Raw genomic sequence first — 19,169 nt, 5'->3', positions numbered from 1 at the left:
GCAGCTTATCGATACAAATTACATGCCGGTAATTTGCCACTGAACAGGTGAGCATTTATGTACCGTTTTGCTCCTTAAACTATTGATCACGCTACTTGGCGCCGTGTCTTTTGCTCTTTCCTTGTAGTGATAAAGGTTTGTTTCATTTTGTGGGCAGGAAAACACAGATATAGGGCTCGTCCACACGCTGCGGAATTGCCGCTTTTTTTGGATGGAATTTCAGACTGAAAAAAAACCGCAGAATACAGTAGCAGCATAGTGGATGAGATTTAACAAATCTCATCCACACACTGAGTAAAAAATCTGAGCAGACCTGCGGTGCGTATTTTTCGGACTGCAGCATGTCAATTCCTGCTGTGGAAAGTGGACTGAAAAACGCAGCAATACAGGGGTGTCTCCATCTCCTAACATTGTGAAAATCGAAGCAAAATACGCACCATTTTCGCAGTAAAATACGCACCATTTTCTGCGTTTTTTAACGGAATTGCTGCAGAACTTTTCTGCAGCAATTCCGTTGTGTGTGGACAAGCCCTTAGGGTTATATAAAAGGCTTAATAATTTCAGTAATTCTTGGTTGCCCTAAGCTTTGATAAAATAAATCCGTAACATAGAATGCAGTGGCAAGTTATGGATACACAAATACATATTTAGGAAACAAAATTAGGAAATGCAATTACCTACCTAATGTACACTGAGTTTCTGTAATGACGTTAAGCTCTCTTAGGTAAACTTTCTCCTTGTGTGAAAGATCTCTTCGTTCTAAATCTTTAAAAAAAATAAAAAATATATAAAATTACAATTTCAGCAATAGAGCAACAAAAATGACCACACACACACTGTACAACGGTCGGAGAAGGACAAATAATCAAAAATTCCCTTAAAATCACATTTAAACCAGTAAAAACATACATAGCCGCTGTGACGACCAAATGAGTCTACAAATACACAACGCTCTGAGAAAAGATCTCCCTTTCTTTTTCCGCCTTGAGGTCAGGTAAACGTGCAGCTATGTTGAATGTCAATCAGCTGGGCTTTGCAGTTCTAATCCGGTCTCAATCCCTTCAAGTAAACCTGATGAAAGAACTTTATAGAATAGCAGCGCCAACACAACGCAACTTTAAAGCTAGGAACACACACAGAGTGTTGAGGGCGGATATGCTGTGTCTTGCTGCAGAGCATAACCTCCCTGAATCCCGCAGGGAATGCAATGCCGTACGAAAAGCCATACCACATTGTGGTGCGGTTTTTTTTCACGCAGAAAGCAGTGTGGAGGGAGGTCAATGTACAAAATAAAGGGGTAGTTAGGTTAGAGAGGGGTCAGACTATATTGGTGGGGACAGAAACAAACTGTGGGGAGAGGACTATACAACAGGATAAGGAGATCCTTTTGTTACAAAACAGCAATGAAAATAAAAGTGCCATAATAATGTCAAATAATCACATTTCTGATACTGAAAGTGAAAAATGTAAAAAGGCAAGATAAAGTGTATGTTCACAAATGGCAGAAGTCTAGCAAGCAAATTGGGGGAGCTGGAGGTCTTGGTACTGGAAGAAAATAGATATAGTTGGTGTTGCTGAAACACGGCTAGACTTCACATGACTGGGCTGTAAATCTACAGGGTTTTACACGGTTTCGGAAAGACAGGGCAAATAGGAAAGATGGTGGTGTATGTCTGTATGTGAGAAATGATATGAAGGCGAGTGTGAAAGAGACATTAGAGGGTGAAGATTGTGAGGAGGTTGAAACCTTGTGGGTGGAATTACAAATGGGAGGTAAACACTGAAAAAAATACTTTTGGTGTAATCTATAGACCCCCCAATATAACTGAGGAGATGGAAGGTCAGATATATAAACAGATGGAGCGGGCTGCACAGGCTATTACTGTAGTAATAATGGGAGATTTTAATTACCGGGATATTAATTGGCGTCATGGTTCAGCTTCAACTGCAAAGGGGAGACATTTCCTCAACCTGTTGCAGGAAAATTTTATGGGCCAGTTCGTGGAAGTCACGACTAGAGGTGAAGCTCTGTTGGATCTGGTCATTTCTAATAATGCAGAGCTTGTTGGGAATGTCAAGGTTTATGAAAACCTCGGTAACGGTGATCACAATATAGTTATATTTTACTTATACCGTAAAAAACAAAAACACAGGCTGGGAGGGCAAAAACACTTAATTTTAAGAAAGATAATTTCCCCAGGATGAAGGCTGCAATTCTGGATACAGACTGGGAAGAAACAATGTCAAATAATGGTACAAATGATAAATGGGAGATTTTAACCCATTTAGGACGCAGCCTGTTTTGGCCTTGTGGCACAGATGATTTGATCAAATCTGACACGTGTCAATTATGTGGTAATAACTCCGCAATGCTTTTACCTATCCAAGCGATTCTGAGATTGTTTGCTCGTGACATATTGTACTTTATGATAGTGGAAAAATTTGGTAGATAAATTCAATACTTATTCGTGAAAAACACCAAAACTTAGAGAAAATTTGCAAAAATGTGAATTTTTCTAAACTTAAATGCATCTGCTTGTAAAACAGATAGTAATACCACAAAATAGTTATTAGTTACCATTTCCCATATGTGTACATTATATTTGCGTCGTTTTTTGAACATCCTTTTATTTTTCTAGGACGTTACAAGGCTTAGAAATTTAGCAACAATTTCTCCCATTTAAGTAAAATTCAAAAGGCCATTTTTATAGGGACCAGTTTAGTTCTGAAGTGGTTTTGAGGGCCTTATATTTTAGAATCCCCCCAATAAATCACCCCATTTTAAAAACTGCACCCCTCAAAGTATTCAAAACAGCATTCAGAAAGTTTCTTAACCCTTTAGGCGTTTCACAGAAAAGAAAGCAAAGTAGAGGGGAAATTTACAAATTTCTTTTTTTTTTAGCCGAAATTCATTTGTAATAAAAAAAAATTGTGTATCACAGAAGGTTTTACCAGAGAAATACAACTCAATATTTATTGCCCAGGTCCTGCAGCTTTTAGGCTTATCCCACATGTGGCCCTAGTGCCCTAATGGACCAAAACACTGGCCTCAGAAGCAAAGGAGCACCTACAGGATTTTGGGGCCTGCTTATTTTTAGATTATATTTTAGGCACCATGTCAGGTTTGAAGAGGTCTTGTGGTGCCAAAACAGTGGAAACTCCCCAAAAGTGACCCCATTTTGGAAACTAGACCCCTCAAGGAATTTATCTTTTATTTTATCTTTTTATAGTTAGCACTTTGACCCCACAGGTATTTTGCTTGATTTATTGGAGTTAGTCTGTGAAAATGAAAATCTACTTTTTCTGAAAAAACAGACATTTGTAATATTTACAAGGAATAAAGAAGAAAATGCACCCCAACATTTGTAAAGCATCTTCTCCCGATTACGTAAATACCCCATATGTGAATTTTGCTGGATTGGTTTTTAGTGCCATGTCGCGATTGAAACGCCTGGAGGGTACAAAAGAGTGGAAACACCCCAAAAGTGACCCCATTTGGGAAACTACAACCCTCAAGGAATTTTTCATGGGGTATAGTAAGCATTTATATTGCACAGGTTTTTTGTAAAATTAGGCCGTGAAAATGAATATAAAAATTTTTGTCCACTAAAATGTTGATTTTTTTCATTTTCACAAGAGATAAAAAGGAGAAAAAGTCACCCTAAATGTGTAACGCAATCTCTCCAGAGTATGACAATACCCCACGTGGTAATAATTTATTTTAATCGAAATTAATTAACCTTTGCAGGACTGATCCTTTTTTGCTTACCCATTTTAGTTTTTCACTCCCCGTCTTCCAAACGCCTTAACTTTTTTATTTTTCCATGAATTGAGCGGTGTGAGGGCTTATTTTTGGCAGGACGAGCTGTAGTTTTTATTGGTACCATTTTTTGGTACATGCAACTTTTCGATTACATTTTATTTAGAGCTTTGGCGACCAAAAACAATGATTTTGGGGTTTTAAATTCTTTATTTCTTACGCCGTTCATAATGTGTTAAAAATGAGAATTTTACTTTATTCTGCGGGTCGGTACGATTATGGCGAGACGATATGTATATCGTTTTTTTTATGTTTTTAAGCGTTTGCACAATAAAATCACTTCTTTATAAAAATAATTTATTTTCTGTGTCATCATATTCTGAGAGCCGTAACTTATTTTTGAGTCAAAAAAGTGGCTTGTAGTTTTTATTGGTACTATTTTCGGGTACATTTTTGATCACTTTTTATTCTCTATTTTGAGAGGGGTGGTGAGCAAAAAAAAAAAAAAAAAAATAGGGATTCTGGCATTGTTTTTAGTTTGGGTTTTTTGCGGCATTAACCGTGCGGTAAAAATAACAGTTTTATAGATTGGGTCGTTACGAATGCGGTGATACCAAATATGTGTACTGATTAACGTTTTCATTTTTTCCCTATAATAAAAGACTTATTGGAAAAAAAATCTTATTTTTACATTTTTGTAAAACATTTTTATTAACTTTTTACACTCTTTTTTACCTGTAGCTTTGATCACTGTTAGAATACATTACACTACCTAGGTAGTGTAACGTATTCCAATTTTCAGTGTGACGCCACAGTCACTCTGACAGTTAGTCTACGAGGACCTGACAGAGGCTGGTCCTCATAGGCTTCCGTACATGGCAGACCCGGAGGCCGTTGTCTGGCCCCCGGGTGCCATCACAAGCATCAGCAGCCCCCACAATTGCATGGGGGCTGCTGATGTGCTACAAACCCCCTACATGCGGAGATCGCAATCGTGTCCCGTATGTAACGGGTTAATTGCCGAAATCAGCGGTAATTAGCCGCTGATCGGCAACAGTGGAGTGTCAGCTGACCTCTTGGTTCCCAATGCACACGGTCATCGACCGTGTGCATTGCGAACAGCGGTGACGTCCTGTCACTCTGACAGGAAGTCTATCAGGAGGCTGGTCCTGATAGGCTTTCGTACATGGCAGACACGGAGGCCATTACTTGGCCTCCGGTCGCCATGCTAGCCATCTGCAAACCTCACGATTTCATTGTGAGGTCTGCCGATGTGCTAGAAACCCCTGAATGCGGTGATTGCAATCGATCACCGCAATTAAGGGGTTAATTGCCGAAATCAGTGGAGTGTCAGCTGTCAGGGACAGCCGGCCTCCCGGTTCCCACTGTCAACAACAGTGTGGACCGGGAACCACGCAGTAACTGTACGTCCCAGTGCGCTAAGACACTGGCCACATGGACCGAAGTTGTCAAACCAAGCTGATGTGTTTTTATGAAGAGGTGGTGAGCAGAAGCCTAGACAAAAGGGCCACTGTGGATATAGTGTCTTTGGACTTTGCAAAGGCATTTGACACGGTCCCTCAGACGTCTAATGGGTAGATTAAGGACTATAGGTTTAGAAAGTATAGTTTGTATATGTATTGAGCATTGACTCAAGGACCGTATCCAGAGAGTTGTGGTCAATGATTCCTACTCTGAATGGTCCCCGGTTATAAGTGGTGTACCCCAGGGTTCAGTGCTGGGACCACTATTATTCAACTTATTTACTAACGATAGAGAGGATGGGATTAATAGTACTATTTCTGCAGAGGACACCAAGCTATGTAGTAATGTTCAGTCTATGGAAGATGTTCGCGAATTGCAAGCGAATTTAAACAAACTAAGTGTTTGGGCGTCCACTTGGCAAATTAAGTTTAATGTAGATAAATGTAAAGTTATTCATCTGGGTATTAAAAAACAAGAAAAAAGAAAAATGATCCAGAAATGTAACTCGGCACTCTTGGGTTAAATAGAAATTTATCAAAATACTTTATTTTAAACTCCAAATAATACCGGAAATATTAATGTATACAACAAAGATTTAAAAAAATCTCCTGGCCAGGAAAAGAAAACATACAAATAGAACCTCTATGCATAAGCCTAATCCCCTAATGGATAAATAACATTCATTTTATATATATATATATATATATATATATATATATATATTTCTTTAACAGAGTTTTGAAAATAGAGAAATTCAATAAAACCGCTGGGTTATGATCACACTTGCGGTTTTCAACCATATATATTGTTTTATCCAGAGAGTGGCCAAAGTTCCTATTTCAAGTGGTTGGTAATGATTTTTTGGAGAGAATCTTTTTATATAGTATAGTTCCCAACATAGGAAACTAGCCCTCTTATATTCAGGGGATAAATTTTGCAGCGTGTTTTTTCCTCTCTTTCTATGACTAGATCCTTGGTTTTTATAGGGATCTTATAGCAGTTGGTAGTCTATTCATAGACCCTTGGGTCAATATGTAGCCCTCTCGATCTTAAATTTTAGAGGAGGGCACTTTTATTGCTCATGCGGGTTTTTACCTTCAACATCCAGCGAGCGCCAGGAAACCATACGTAGAGGCAACCAGCCCAACAGGCGGAATAGAAGACCTTCACCAGGTTAGCATCCACTTATATGGCTATGTACTTCGTTTAAGGCTTCCAAGCCTCCACCATCACATCAAATGATGCTCTCCTTTTCGATATACGTAGGCATTCCATACTGCACTCCGAGAGACGCGGGACCCGAAAGAGCAAGACCGCACGCCGGCAGCCAGATAAGTTCAAAATTGTATGATATCCTTTTTCCACGTGGTGTCTCCAACATTGGACAGGGATTCACAGGGCAGGGTTTAGACGTCACTACCTGCCCTGTTTGATTAGGTCAGCTGACGCGTTTCATTCCTTAACGGGATTTCCTCAGAGCTGTTTGACAAGTGCTGCCAAATACGTTCTATTTATAGTGTCCCGAAATTCATTTATTGGCTCCATAGTTACAAAACTAATATTCCATGGAAATGATCTAATCGGTTATGAAGAATGTATGCAGATCTTTCATGAAATGCAATGATCAATTTTAACAGCAAATGAAAACAATTTTATAAAATCTAACAGTTAATTCATATATCCATTAATTCATGTTTATAAAGCATTATATTAAGTGTTCTCATAGAGAGGGGACAATCAGTGGTGCGTCCCCCCGTAATTCGGTTAAATTCCTAAAGTGAAATAATTACGGACAAATGTAAGTCCTCCAAAAGAATACTTATACTGCATAATTTTAGTTGTCAATTTGTGTACTTATTTATACATGAATGGAGTTGGCCGGAATTATCGGCATTTAAATCTAATAGTAGTATTATAGAGAAATATAATTCTTTCAACAGAAACCCTTTTGCCTTAAACGAAGTACATAGCCATATACCGGTAAGTGGATGCTAACCTGGTGAAGGTCTTCTATTCCGCCTGTTGGGCTGGTTGCCCCTACGTATGGTTTCCTGGCGCTCGCTGGATGTTGAAGGTAAAAACCCGGATGAGGAATAAAAGTGCCGCCCTCTAAAATTTAAGATCGAGAGGGCTATATATTGACCCAAGGGTCTATGAATAGACTACCAACTGCTATAAGATCCCTATAAAAACCAAGGATCTAATTATAGAGAGGAAAAAACACGCTGCAAAATTTATCCCCTGAATATAAGAGGGCTAGTTTCCTATGTCACAGGGATATAATATGTCCTATGGACAGGGATATAATATTACCACTTTACAAAGCATTACTGAGGCCTCATCTAGAATATGCAGTTCAGTTCTGGGCTCCAGTTCATAGAAAGGATGTCCTGTAGTTGTAAAAAAATACAAAGAGCAACGAAGCTTATAAGGGGCATGGAGAATCTAAGATCTAAGGAGAGATTAAAAGAATTAAACCTATTTAGACTTGAGAAAAGACGACTAGGGGGGGGGGGGGCATGATTAACTTATATAAATATATTATTGACAAAGAAAATATGGTGAAATCTTGTTCCATGTAAAACCCCTCAAAAAACAAGGGGGCACTCCCTCCATCTGGAGAAAAAAAAAAAAAAGGTTCAACCTGCAGAGGCGACAAGCCTTCTTTACTGTGAGAACTGTGAATCTATGGAATAGTCTACCGCAGGAGCTGGTCACAGCAGGGGCCGCAGAGGGCTTTAAAAAAAAAAAAAAAGTTAATTTCCTAAAACAAAAAGTATTAGCTGTGTGTAGAAATTTTTCCCTTCCCTTTTCCCATCCCTTGGTTGAACTTGGAGACGTGTCTTTTTTCAACCCTACTATGTAACTATATGACAGCACCCATGGAGAGACATCCCATTCGCTGGACATGAATCCGGATATAAAAAAATAAAAAATAAGGACACAACTCTCCATACACCGTGTCTTTAGAAATAACGCAGGATGAGAATTAGTTATCTTTTATCCATATACACATGCACTTTTTTTTTCACCACCTTAGTGAAAAGCTACCCCACACCATAAATATATATATACTTAGTCATATATATCCTATGTACAAGGGATTTTAAGGAAGTTAACTGAAACTAGGGGGATGCTGTCATAGGTTCATGAAAACCTATTACCGGTCAGCAGTAATTGATCTTTTACCCTTTCGCCTATGACAGCATCCCTGGAGATGTAAAATAGAACCCCAGTTTTTAGGGTGGGACTACAGCTTGTAGAACTTTACTATCAAAATTCAACTGTAACCTCTAATGCTTAATAAAAGTTGTGGGGTGAACTCCATGTAGCCGCCCTGCAAATCTGGTCTAGAGATGCATTGGCTCTTTCTGCCCAAGCAGTACATACAGCTAAAGTTGGACGAGCTCCAAAGAATTCAGGGGGATTAATGTTCTGGCCCACGTAGGTTAAGTGTATGGCCTGTTTAACCCCTTCAGGACACAGCCTGTTTTGGCCTTAAGGACGCAGCCAATTTTTTCAAATCTGACATGTTTCACTTTATTTATTAATAACTTCGGAATGCTTTTACCTATCCAAGCGATTCTGAGATTGTTTTCTCGTGACACATTGGACTTTATGTTACTGGCAAAATTTGCTCCATTAAGTATTTAATTGTGAAAAACACCAAAATTTAGCGAAAAATTGCAAAAATTAGCATTTTTCTACATTTATATGTATCTGCTTGTAAGACAGATGGTAATACCACACAAAATTGTTGCTAATTAACATCCCCCACATGTCTACTTTAGATTGGCATTGTTTTTTGAACATCCTTTTATTTTTCTATGACATCACAAGGCATAGAACTTTAGCAGCAATTTCTCACATTTTCAAGAAAATTTAAAAAGGCTATTTTTACAGGGGCCAGTTCAGTTGTGAAGTGGATTTTAGGGCCTTATATATTAGAAACCCTCGATAAGTCACTCCATTTTAAAAACTTCACCCCTCAAAGTATTCAAAACAGCATTTAGAAAGTTTCTTAACCCTTTAGATGTTTCACAGGAATTAAGGCAAAGTAGATGTGAAATTTTCAAATTTCTTTTATTTGCAGAAATTAATTTTTCATCTATTTTTTTTGTAACACAGAAAGTTTTACCAGAGAAACGCAACTCAATATCTATTGCCCAGATTCCCAGATTTTTAGAAATACCCCACATGTGGCCCTAGTGCACTTATTGACTGCAGCACAGGCCTCAGAAACAAAAGGAACACCTAGAGGATTTTGGGGCCTCCTTTTTTATTAGAAAATATTTTAGGCACCATGTCGGGTCTGAAAGGCTCTTGCGGCGCCAAAACAGTGGAAATCCCCCCAAAAGTGACCCCATTTCGGAAACTATACCCCTTGAGGAAATTATCTAGGGGTATAGTGAGCATTTTGACCCGGCAGGTTTTTTGGAGAAATTATTGGAAGTAGGCCGTGAAAATGAAAATCTACATTCTTTCAAAGAAAATGTAAGTTTAGCTAATTTTTTCTAATTTCCACAAGGGCTAAAAGGAGAAAATGCACCACTACATTTGTAAAGCTATTTCTCCCGAGTAAAACAATACCCCGCATGTGGCAATAAACAGTTGTTTGGACACACGGCGGAGCTTAGAAGGGAAAGCGCCATTTGGTTTTTGCAGCTCAAATTTAGCAGGAATGGTTTGCGGAGACCACGTCGCATTTGCAAAGCCCCTAAGGGACCAAAACAGTGAAAACACCAAAAAAGTGACTCCATTTAGGAAACTACACCCCTTGAAGAATCCATCTAGGGGTGTAGTGAGCATTTTGAACCCACAGGGGTTTCATAGATTTTATTAGAATTGGGCAGTGAAGATAAAAAAACACTTTTTTTCCAATAAGACGTAGCTTTAGCTCAAAATTTTTCATTTTCTCAACAAATAAAGGAATAAAAAAAAAAACAACATTTGTAAAGCAACTTCTCTGGAGTACGGCAATACCCCATTTGTGGTCATAAACTGCTGTTTGGGCACACGGCAAGGATCTGAAGAGAAGGAGCGCCATTTGGCTTTTGGAGCATAGATTTTGCTGGATTGGTTTCTTGACACCATGTCACTATTGCAAAGCTCCTAAGGTGTCAGTACAGTGGAAAAGCCCCAAAAGTGATTCCATTCACAAAACTACACCCCTTGAGGAATTCATCTAGGGGTGTAGTGAGCATTTTGACCCCACAGGTGTTTCATAGATTTTATTAGAATTGGGCAGTGAAAATTAAAAAAAATCTTTTTTCTTCAAGACGACGTAGTTTTAGCTGAAAATGTTTCATTTTCTCAACAAATAAATGAAAAAAAGCACCACAACACTTGTAAAGCAACTTCTCCTGTGTACGGCAATACCACATATGTGGTCATAAACTGCTGTTTGGGCACACAGTAGGGGTCAGAAGGGAAGGAGCGCCATTTGGCTTTTGGAGTACAGATTTTGCTGGATTGGTTTCTGGGCGCTATGTCGCATTTGCAAAGTCCCTGTGGGACCAAAACAGTGGATCCCCCCCAGAAGTGACCCCATTTTGGAAACTACACCCCTCAAGGTATTCACTTAGGGGTGTAGGGAGCATATTAACACCACAGGTGATTGGCAGAAATTGGTGTGCACTCGATGTTGCAGAGTGAAAATGGGATTTTTCTCTATAGATATGCCAATATGTGGCGCCCAGCTTGTGCCACTGGAGACACACACCCCAAAATTGTTAAAAGGGTTCTCCCGGGAATGGCGATGCCATATATGTGGAAGTAAACTGCTGTTTGGGCACACTGTAGGGTTCAGAAGGGAGGTAGCGCCATTTGGCTTTTGGAGTGTGGATTTTGCTTGTAGTAGTCTTGTATTGAGTCTTACTGGTGTTTCCATTTATAATGTGGGGGTACATGTAAGCCGGGCGGAGTATATAAGGGGCATAGTCAGGTGGTATAATAATGGGGTAAACAAAAACAATAAAATAATCCATAGATGTGTGTTACGCTGTGACACAATCCTTTCTGCACAGGCCGGTGTCGCACTGATAAACTGTGTCCTTTCTTATCCCCCTTTTGGTCCACACTCCGCACCTTTGCAGTTTGAGGAATTTTGCTGAGAAGTCTTGTCCTGGTATAATACGGGCACCCTCGCTTTCAGCAGATATGTTGGGGCCCTCCCCTTCCTGGTTCCCTAATTTTAGGGTCCTTGATAATTCGCCACTTGAAACAGAAGAAAATGTTTCCCTTGGGCCGGCACAACCGCATATTTTTATTTCCTGGCATATTGGAGCCTTAACTAATTTAATTTTTTCATAGACGTAGTGGTATGAGGGCTGTTTTTTTTGCGGGACGAGCTGTAGCTTTTATTGGTACCATTTTGGGGTACATGCAACTTTTTGATCACATGTTATCCTTTTTTTTTGGGAGGCAAGGTGACCAAAAAACAGCAATTCTGACATTATTTTTTTAATTCTTTTTATACAGCGTTCACCATGCGTTATAAATTACACGTTACCTTTATTCTGCGGGTCAGTCCGATTCCAGTGATACCTAATTTATAGAACTTTTTTTTTTGCACAATAAAATAACCTTTGTTAAGGGAATGGATTTTTTCTGTCGCCATGTTTTGAGAGCCATAACGGTTTTAATTTTTTCGTTGACGGAGCTGTATGAGGGCTTATTTTTTAGCGAGACGAGTTATAGTTTTTATAGGTACCATTTTTGAGTACATGCCACTTTTTATCTCAATTTTTGGAAGACAAAGTGACCAAAAAATAGCAATTATGTCAGTATTTTTTCGTTTTTTTTTTACGGCGTTCACTGTGCGGAATAAATAACATAATATTTTTATAGTTAAGGTCGTTACGGTCGCAGCGATACCAAATATGTATGGCTTTATTTTTTCAATAATAAATGACTTGATAAAGGAAAAAGGGCGATTGTGTTTTGTGTTATTATTTGAAACTTTTATTGTATTTTTACAACTTTTATTACACTTTTTTTTTACACTTTTCTTTAGTCCCACTAATCGGCTAACGTAATGGCAGATAGGAAGCCTTTGTTAGGCTTCCGTTTGCCATAGCAATCGCCCCCCCCCACCCCCGCAACAATTGGCCCCCGCAATCGCGTAGCGGGGTGCCGATGTTGCTATGAGAACTTAAATGCAGCGGGCACTATTGACTGCCGCAATTAACGGGTTAATCGGTTCGGATCACCGCTGTGATCCGACCCGATGTTTTCCCCCAGTACTAAGGCTGCTAGTAGCAGCCTGTACTGGGAGATGCCGGGCTGCGGGGAGCGTCTGTCTGCTCTGTTAGGAGCACACGTGGATTAACGGGCTGCAGGCACAACGACCAGCTTTGTAGCCTGTTAATCTACGTGGGGTGGTCGTGAAGGGGTTAATCCACCGTGCTATTGTCCATCTGCCAGCTGCTGAACCTCTATTTGGACCATGAAACTGAATAAAGAGATTCTCTGAAGACCTCCAATGCATTGTGACCTCTAGGTAGTGTACTAAACACCTCCTCACGTCTAAACAATTAAACTCCTGCTCCTTTAGATTTTTTGGGGAGTCACAAAAGGAGGAAAGAATAATTTCCTGGTCTTGCTGAAATGGGGAAATTACCTTTGGTAATAAACCTGGTAAGGCCTTCATAATTACCCTATCTTCCAACAACAAAGTGTAAGGTATGAAGGCCGAGACGGCTCGAATTTCGCTTACTCTCCAGGCAGTAGTAACAGCTTGTAAAAAGGTCTTTAGGGCTTATTCAGACGAACGTATAATACGTCCGTGCTACGTCGCACGGAACTATGTTAGTCAATGGGGCCGTTCAGACAGTCCGTGATTTTCACGCAGCATGTGTCCGCTGCGTAAAACTCACGACATGTCCTATATTTGTGCGTTTTTCGAGCATCACACACCCATTGAAGTCAATGGGTGCGTGAAAATCCCTCGAAACACGGAAGCACTTCTGGGTGCCGCACGTGATTCGCGCAACAGCAGTAAAAATTATGAATGAAAACAGATTACAAACATAAAAACAGAGTCATAATGATGGCGGCAAAAACGGATGTGCCTAAGGCACACTGAAACCCAATTTCCCAACTACTAACTAAATAATGATAAAATGTAACTTTTATTGTTATGCTATTAAAATGTCCATGGAGAGACACACGACAAACACGAGGAGTTAAAATTTCTAGCCAATGTCAGCTAGCATACTCTATATGAACTATGCCTTCACTCTGGCAAGAGTGTGATGAGTAGGAGAGTATAGATGTTTAGAACAGCAGCTGCAGACTGCTGAACATACGTGGATATTACAAATATACGTGCTATAGAGGGTAGTATTACACGGCTGTTTAAAAATATCAAAGCCCCCCCGACATGTTTCGCTGTGGACACAGCGTCCTCAGGGGATCAAAATGGTGCTAGTGTGCACGCGTTCCGATTTCTCCTCCTTCAAGGTCTCGGGTGTGTGTGTCACACAGGAATCACCTGTGTGAGGACCAATAGGATTCCCTGTCTGGAGGAGAGCCTCCATACAACAAGATAGGCATAAAGATTATCCAATCAGGAAAGTATATACAAAGGCCAATCGATATGCGCCGGATGCGCATGCGCATAGTGTCCCAGACTGGACTTAGCCAATTTTTGAAGTTCGGAAGACAAGTGCGCATGTCAGGGCACTTAGAATCTACAATGCTGAAATTGTTCCAGTGAATTCCAGGTAAGTATTATGTAGGTGCCAAAAAGGGACAGGTACCTGATTAGAATCCAAAGATACCATCTCTAGATATAGAAGGACCCTGGAATTTATGTGAGCAGCGTAAAGTCTGGGGTTAATGATATCCCTATATACGCTGCGATGGTACATAAATGTTCATGAAAGGGTGAATATATTGGACTCTATATACACCATGGGACGGCCTGTTTGGCACTGGATTAGGAAGCTAGTAACCAGTAGACAGGTCCTATTGTAGAATATCTCGATTTAATGTGAGGATAAAAAACAGCCCGCATGGACATATATTATGATAGCAGGTAGCTTGTATATATAGAGATATCACGTCACTAACTAGTAATGATATAGTTAAAGTTATGGTGGTTTATTGACATAATGTCAATGTAAGATACAGGAACTATAAGAAGGCTATAAAAGGTAAAGCCTTCATTTAACCCATTGGGGCTTAGGGAACTCAATCTATGAATCCATCTAGCTTCTTCTTGTAGTAATTTCTTATCCAAATTTCCAGCTCTAGGGCCCAATTTGACTTGGGTGATGCCCCAAAATTTAAGGGCACTAGTATTACCCTGATGAAAGGATCTAATATGTTTGGAGAGGGGTGTATCCTCTTTAATGTTGATGGTACTGATGTGTTTAGAGATCCTTCTACGGAGCTGTTGGATAGTTTTGCCCACATCTAATTTCGGACATGGGCATTGTGCAACATAGATACCACTGCTTTGGAAATTAATAAATTGTTTGATGGTAAAAATGGGTTTGAAAACGTCTTAGTCGTGGGAATAAAGGGGCAAAAAGAACATCTGCCACACGGAAAAGATCCATGTGTATAATGATGGCGGCTGCACGAAAATCACGCAGCCACTCATCATATGCTGCTCACACATGGAGCTCTTTTGTACCTTTTGCACACGCAAAACGCCACATATTTTGCGCGCGCAAAACGCACACGCTCGTGTGAATCCGGACTTCGAGTGAGAAATTTTCTGGACAGGGAGTCTAAGGGTGCAAAGCATGAATCCATCATGCCAGTAAGGACTAAGTTTAAGGCCTCATTTACACGAGCGTAATATACGCGCGTGCGACGCGCGTGCTTTTCACGCGTGTCATACGCACCTATATTAGTCTATGGGGCAGTGTAGACGATGCGTGAATTTTGCGCAGCGCGAGTGCGTTGCGTAAAACTCACGACATGTTCTATAATCGTGCGTTTTTCACGCATCACGCACCCATTGAAGTCAATGGGTGCGTGAAAACCACGCATGCCGCACGGAAGCACTTCCGTGCGAACTGCGTGATTCGCGCAAGAGCGGTCAAAAGGATGAATGTAAACAGAAAAGCACCACGTGCTTTTCTGTTTACAAACATCCAACCGGAGTGTCAAATTAGAGATGAGCGCACCGAACTTCACCGGGTTCGGCCGAACTCGTTTTGACCGAACCCGGCAAAAAATGTTCGGGTACGCGACGGCAGGAGACAGTCACTGTCCACGGTGCTGAAAGAGTTAAACTGGTTCAGCACCATGGACAGTGACTTCCGATCACAATATACATGAACGTGTAAAAAAAAAAAAAAAAAAAAAAAAGAAGTTCTGACTTACCGAGAACTCCCGGCTTCTTACTCCAGTCTGACCTCCCGGGATGACAATTCAGTCCAAGTGACAGCTGCAGCCAATCACAGGCCAAGCACAGCCTGCAGCCAATCACAGGCTGCAGCGGTCTCATGGACTGCCGCGTCATCCTGGGAGGTGGGGCCGGATGACGAGAGGGACGCGTCACCAAGGCAACGGCCAGGAGACCGGACTGGAGGAAGCAGAAAGTTCATGGTAGGTATGAACGTCTTTTTATGATTCACAGGTTGGTGTATATTGTGATCGGAACTCACTGTCGAGGGTGCTGAAAGAGTTACTGCCGATCAGTTAGCTCTTTCAGCATCTTGGACAGTGACGGGCGTCGACTAGCCTCATCTCTATGATGCGCGAAAATCACGCAGCCGCGCATCATACACGGATGACACACTGAGCTGTCAAATGCCTTTTGCGCGCGCAAAACGCAGCGTTTTTTGCGCACGCAAAACGCACACGCTCGTGTAAATCAGGCCTAAGTCCCAGGGTGGTACTGAAGATCTTATTTGAGGTCTTATCCTGTGGGCCACAATCAGGTACCTTCTAATCCAGGGGTGTTCTGCTAACCTGGAATCATAGAAGGAGCTTAGGGAAGAAATCTGTACCTTTAATGTACTAAGCTTGAGGTTCTTGTCTAGCCCTGCCTGGAGAAAGTCTAATATGGAGGGGTAGATCCGGATCTGTTAATGGATCTATATCAATAAAACGAGATAGAAGATATCGAGGCACTCACCGGATAATCAACAAACTTCTTTATTCCTGGATCTCGGTCAGGATGTGGAATTAGCCTACGGCAGTTTCACGTGCGTACACGCTTCCTCAAGGCCCTGGCGTCACTTCCTCTACCTGCCTTTTTATCCACATGTCAGTACAAAATGTTATACAACAAAATACTAAAAGACAGGGAAATACACAATATATAATATGGTGAAATAGTGTATCATATTTGTATCAAGCTAGAATAACAATATGTTTCTATTTATTCATTACGTTTAAAAACAAGGTTTTTTATGTTAAAGGCACTTAGGTCGTTTCAGTCGTTGAGACCGAGAGGTCCTAGTGCCCCTGTCTGACATAATTGCTGCCTCTTTTTGCAATAGAACTCTGTGTGTCTCCTCCAGACACTAGCGGTTTAATGTGAACTATACTCACAAAACGCATACATCTAGAATTGCCTTTATGTTCTTCCTGCATATGCTGTATTAATCTAGGACAACCCTCGCTTGTGACTAGTGATCTAATATGTTCACGAAATCTAATATACATGGGTCGGATGGTTTTACCTACATAAAATCTACCACAATTGCAGATAATAGCATATACAACATATTGGGTTCTACATGTTATCAGCTCATCGATTTCAAAACGCACAGCACCCTAAATTAAGGTTCCTAGTGTGAATAATGGAGTTGCAATAATTGCACTGTCCACATTTAGGATTACCTTTCGGTCCTGTGGCTGATAACCAATTCTCATTTCCCTTCTCTTTTTGGGAAAAACGACCTCTAACTAGTATATCCTTCAAGTTTTTGCATCTACGGAAAGATATTATTGGTTTCCTAACTGCGACCTCCATTAATAGAGGGTCATTTTCAACAAGATGACTATTTTTTTAATGCTCATACGGATAACATCGCTCATTGGACTATGTCCAAAAGATAAAATTAACCTTTTATCCTCTTTTACATTAAATTTTTTCTTCCTCTTTATTGTGTTGTAATAGAGATAACTGTTTATTGTTATTAGCTTTATTTAAAGAGGCTCTGTCACCAGATTTTGCAACCCCTATCTGCTATTGCAGCAGATCGGCGCTGCAATGTAGATTACAGCAACGTTTTTATTTTTAAAAAACGAGCATTTTTGGCCAAGTTATGGCCATTTTTGTATTTATGCAAATGAGGCTTGCAAAAGTACAACTGGGCGTGTTTAAAAGTAAAAGTCCAAGTGGGCGTTTATTATGTGCGTACATCGGGGCGTTTTTACTACTTTTACTAGCTGGGCGTTCTGAGAAGTATCATCCACTTCTCTTCAGAACGCCCAACTTCTGGCAGTGCAGATCTGTGACGTCACTCACAGGTCCTGCATCGTGACGGCCACATCGGCACCAGAGGCTACAGTTGATTCTGCAGCAGCATCAGCGTTTGCAGGTAAGTAACTACATCGACTTACCTGCAAACGCCGATGCTGCTGCAGAATCAACTGTAGCCTCTGGTGCCGATGTGGCCGACACGATGCAGGACCTGGGGAAGTGACGTCACAGCGTGATCTCTCGAGAACACGGCTGTGTCTGCACTGCCAGAAGCTGGGCGTTCTGAAGAGAAGTGGATGATACTTCTCGTCAGAACGCCCAGCTAGCAAAAGTAGTAAAAACGCCCCGATGTACGCACATAATACACGCCCACTTGGACTTTTACTTTTAAACACGCCCAGTTGTACTTTTGCAAGCCTCATTTGCATAAATACAAAAATGGCCATAACTTGGCCAAAAATGCTTGTTTTTTAAAAATAAAAACGTTACTGTAATCTACATTGCAGCGCCTATCTGCTGCAATAGCAGATAGGGGTTGCAAAATCTGGTGACAGAGCCTCTTTAAAGCTTCCTCTACCAATTTAGAAGGATAGCCACGAATTTCTAACCTTTTTCTCATTTCATCCGCCTGCTCAAGGAATATCACATCGTTGCTATTAATTCTTCTTAACCCCTTCACAACCACCCCACGTAGATTAACAGGCTACAAAGCTGGTCGTTGTGCCTGCAGCCCGTTAATCCACGGGTGCTCCTAACAGAGCAGACAGACGCTCCCCGCAGCCCGGCATCTCCCAGTACAGGCTGCTACTAGCAGCCTTAGTACTGGGGGAAAACATCGGGTTGGATCACAGCGGTGATCCGAACCGATTAACCCCTTAATTGCGGCAGTCAATAGAGACCGCTGCATTTAAGTTGTTATAGCAACATCGGCACCCCGCTACGCGATTGCGGGGGCCGATTGTTGCGGGGGGGCGATTGCTATGGCAACCGGAAGCCTAACAAAGGCTTCCTATCTGCCATTACCTTAGCAGATTAGGCCCCGCCCGGAGGCGGAGCCTGATCGGCTTGCTGTCAGTGAACAACTGACAGTTCTAATACATTGCACTACATGGGTAGTGCAATGTATTAGAACATCAAACAAACAGTTGGACCTTCAAGTCCCCTAGTGGGACTAAAGAAAAGTGTAACAAAAGTAAAAATAAAAGTTGTAAAAATACAATAAAAGTTTCAAACAACAACACAAAACACAATCGCCCTTTTTCCTTTATCAAGTCATTTATTATTGAAAAAAATAATAAAGCCATACATATTTGGTATCGCTGCGACCGTAACGACCTTAATGAGGCTCTGTCACCAGATTTTGCAACCCCTATCTGCTATTGCAGCAGATAGGCGCTGCAATGTAGATTACAGTAACGTTTTTATTTTTAAAAAACGAGCATTTTTGGCCAAGTTATGACCATTTTCGTATTTATGCAAATGAGGCTTGCAAAAGTACAACTGGGCGTGTTGAAAAGTAAAAGTACAACT

At 40.8% G+C, this 19,169-nt stretch overlaps 1 protein-coding gene across 6 annotated transcripts in view; it reads right to left on the bottom strand.

Annotated features, from left to right (window-relative positions):
- Positions 1 to 19,169, bottom strand: part of PHF10 (PHD finger protein 10) — a 243,444-nt gene that overhangs the window by 152,149 nt on the left and 72,126 nt on the right. For all 6 annotated transcript variants that reach the window (XR_012883215.1, XM_075862734.1, XM_075862732.1 and 3 more), the window contains exon 4: positions 682 to 765. Coding sequence is in view for 5 of the 6 variants with exons in the window: in XM_075862734.1 (XP_075718849.1) it covers positions 682 to 765 (84 nt within the window). In the remaining variant the exon portion in view is untranslated. The remainder of the gene's footprint in view (positions 1 to 681; positions 766 to 19,169) is intronic.

The sequence above is a fragment of the Rhinoderma darwinii genome, chromosome 4 (genome assembly GCF_050947455.1).
Source record: "Rhinoderma darwinii isolate aRhiDar2 chromosome 4, aRhiDar2.hap1, whole genome shotgun sequence".
In the NCBI taxonomy this organism is placed as follows: Eukaryota; Metazoa; Chordata; class Amphibia; order Anura; family Rhinodermatidae; genus Rhinoderma; species Rhinoderma darwinii.
Note: the sequence above shows the minus strand (reverse complement) of the source record. Positions and strands in the feature narration are given on the sequence as shown.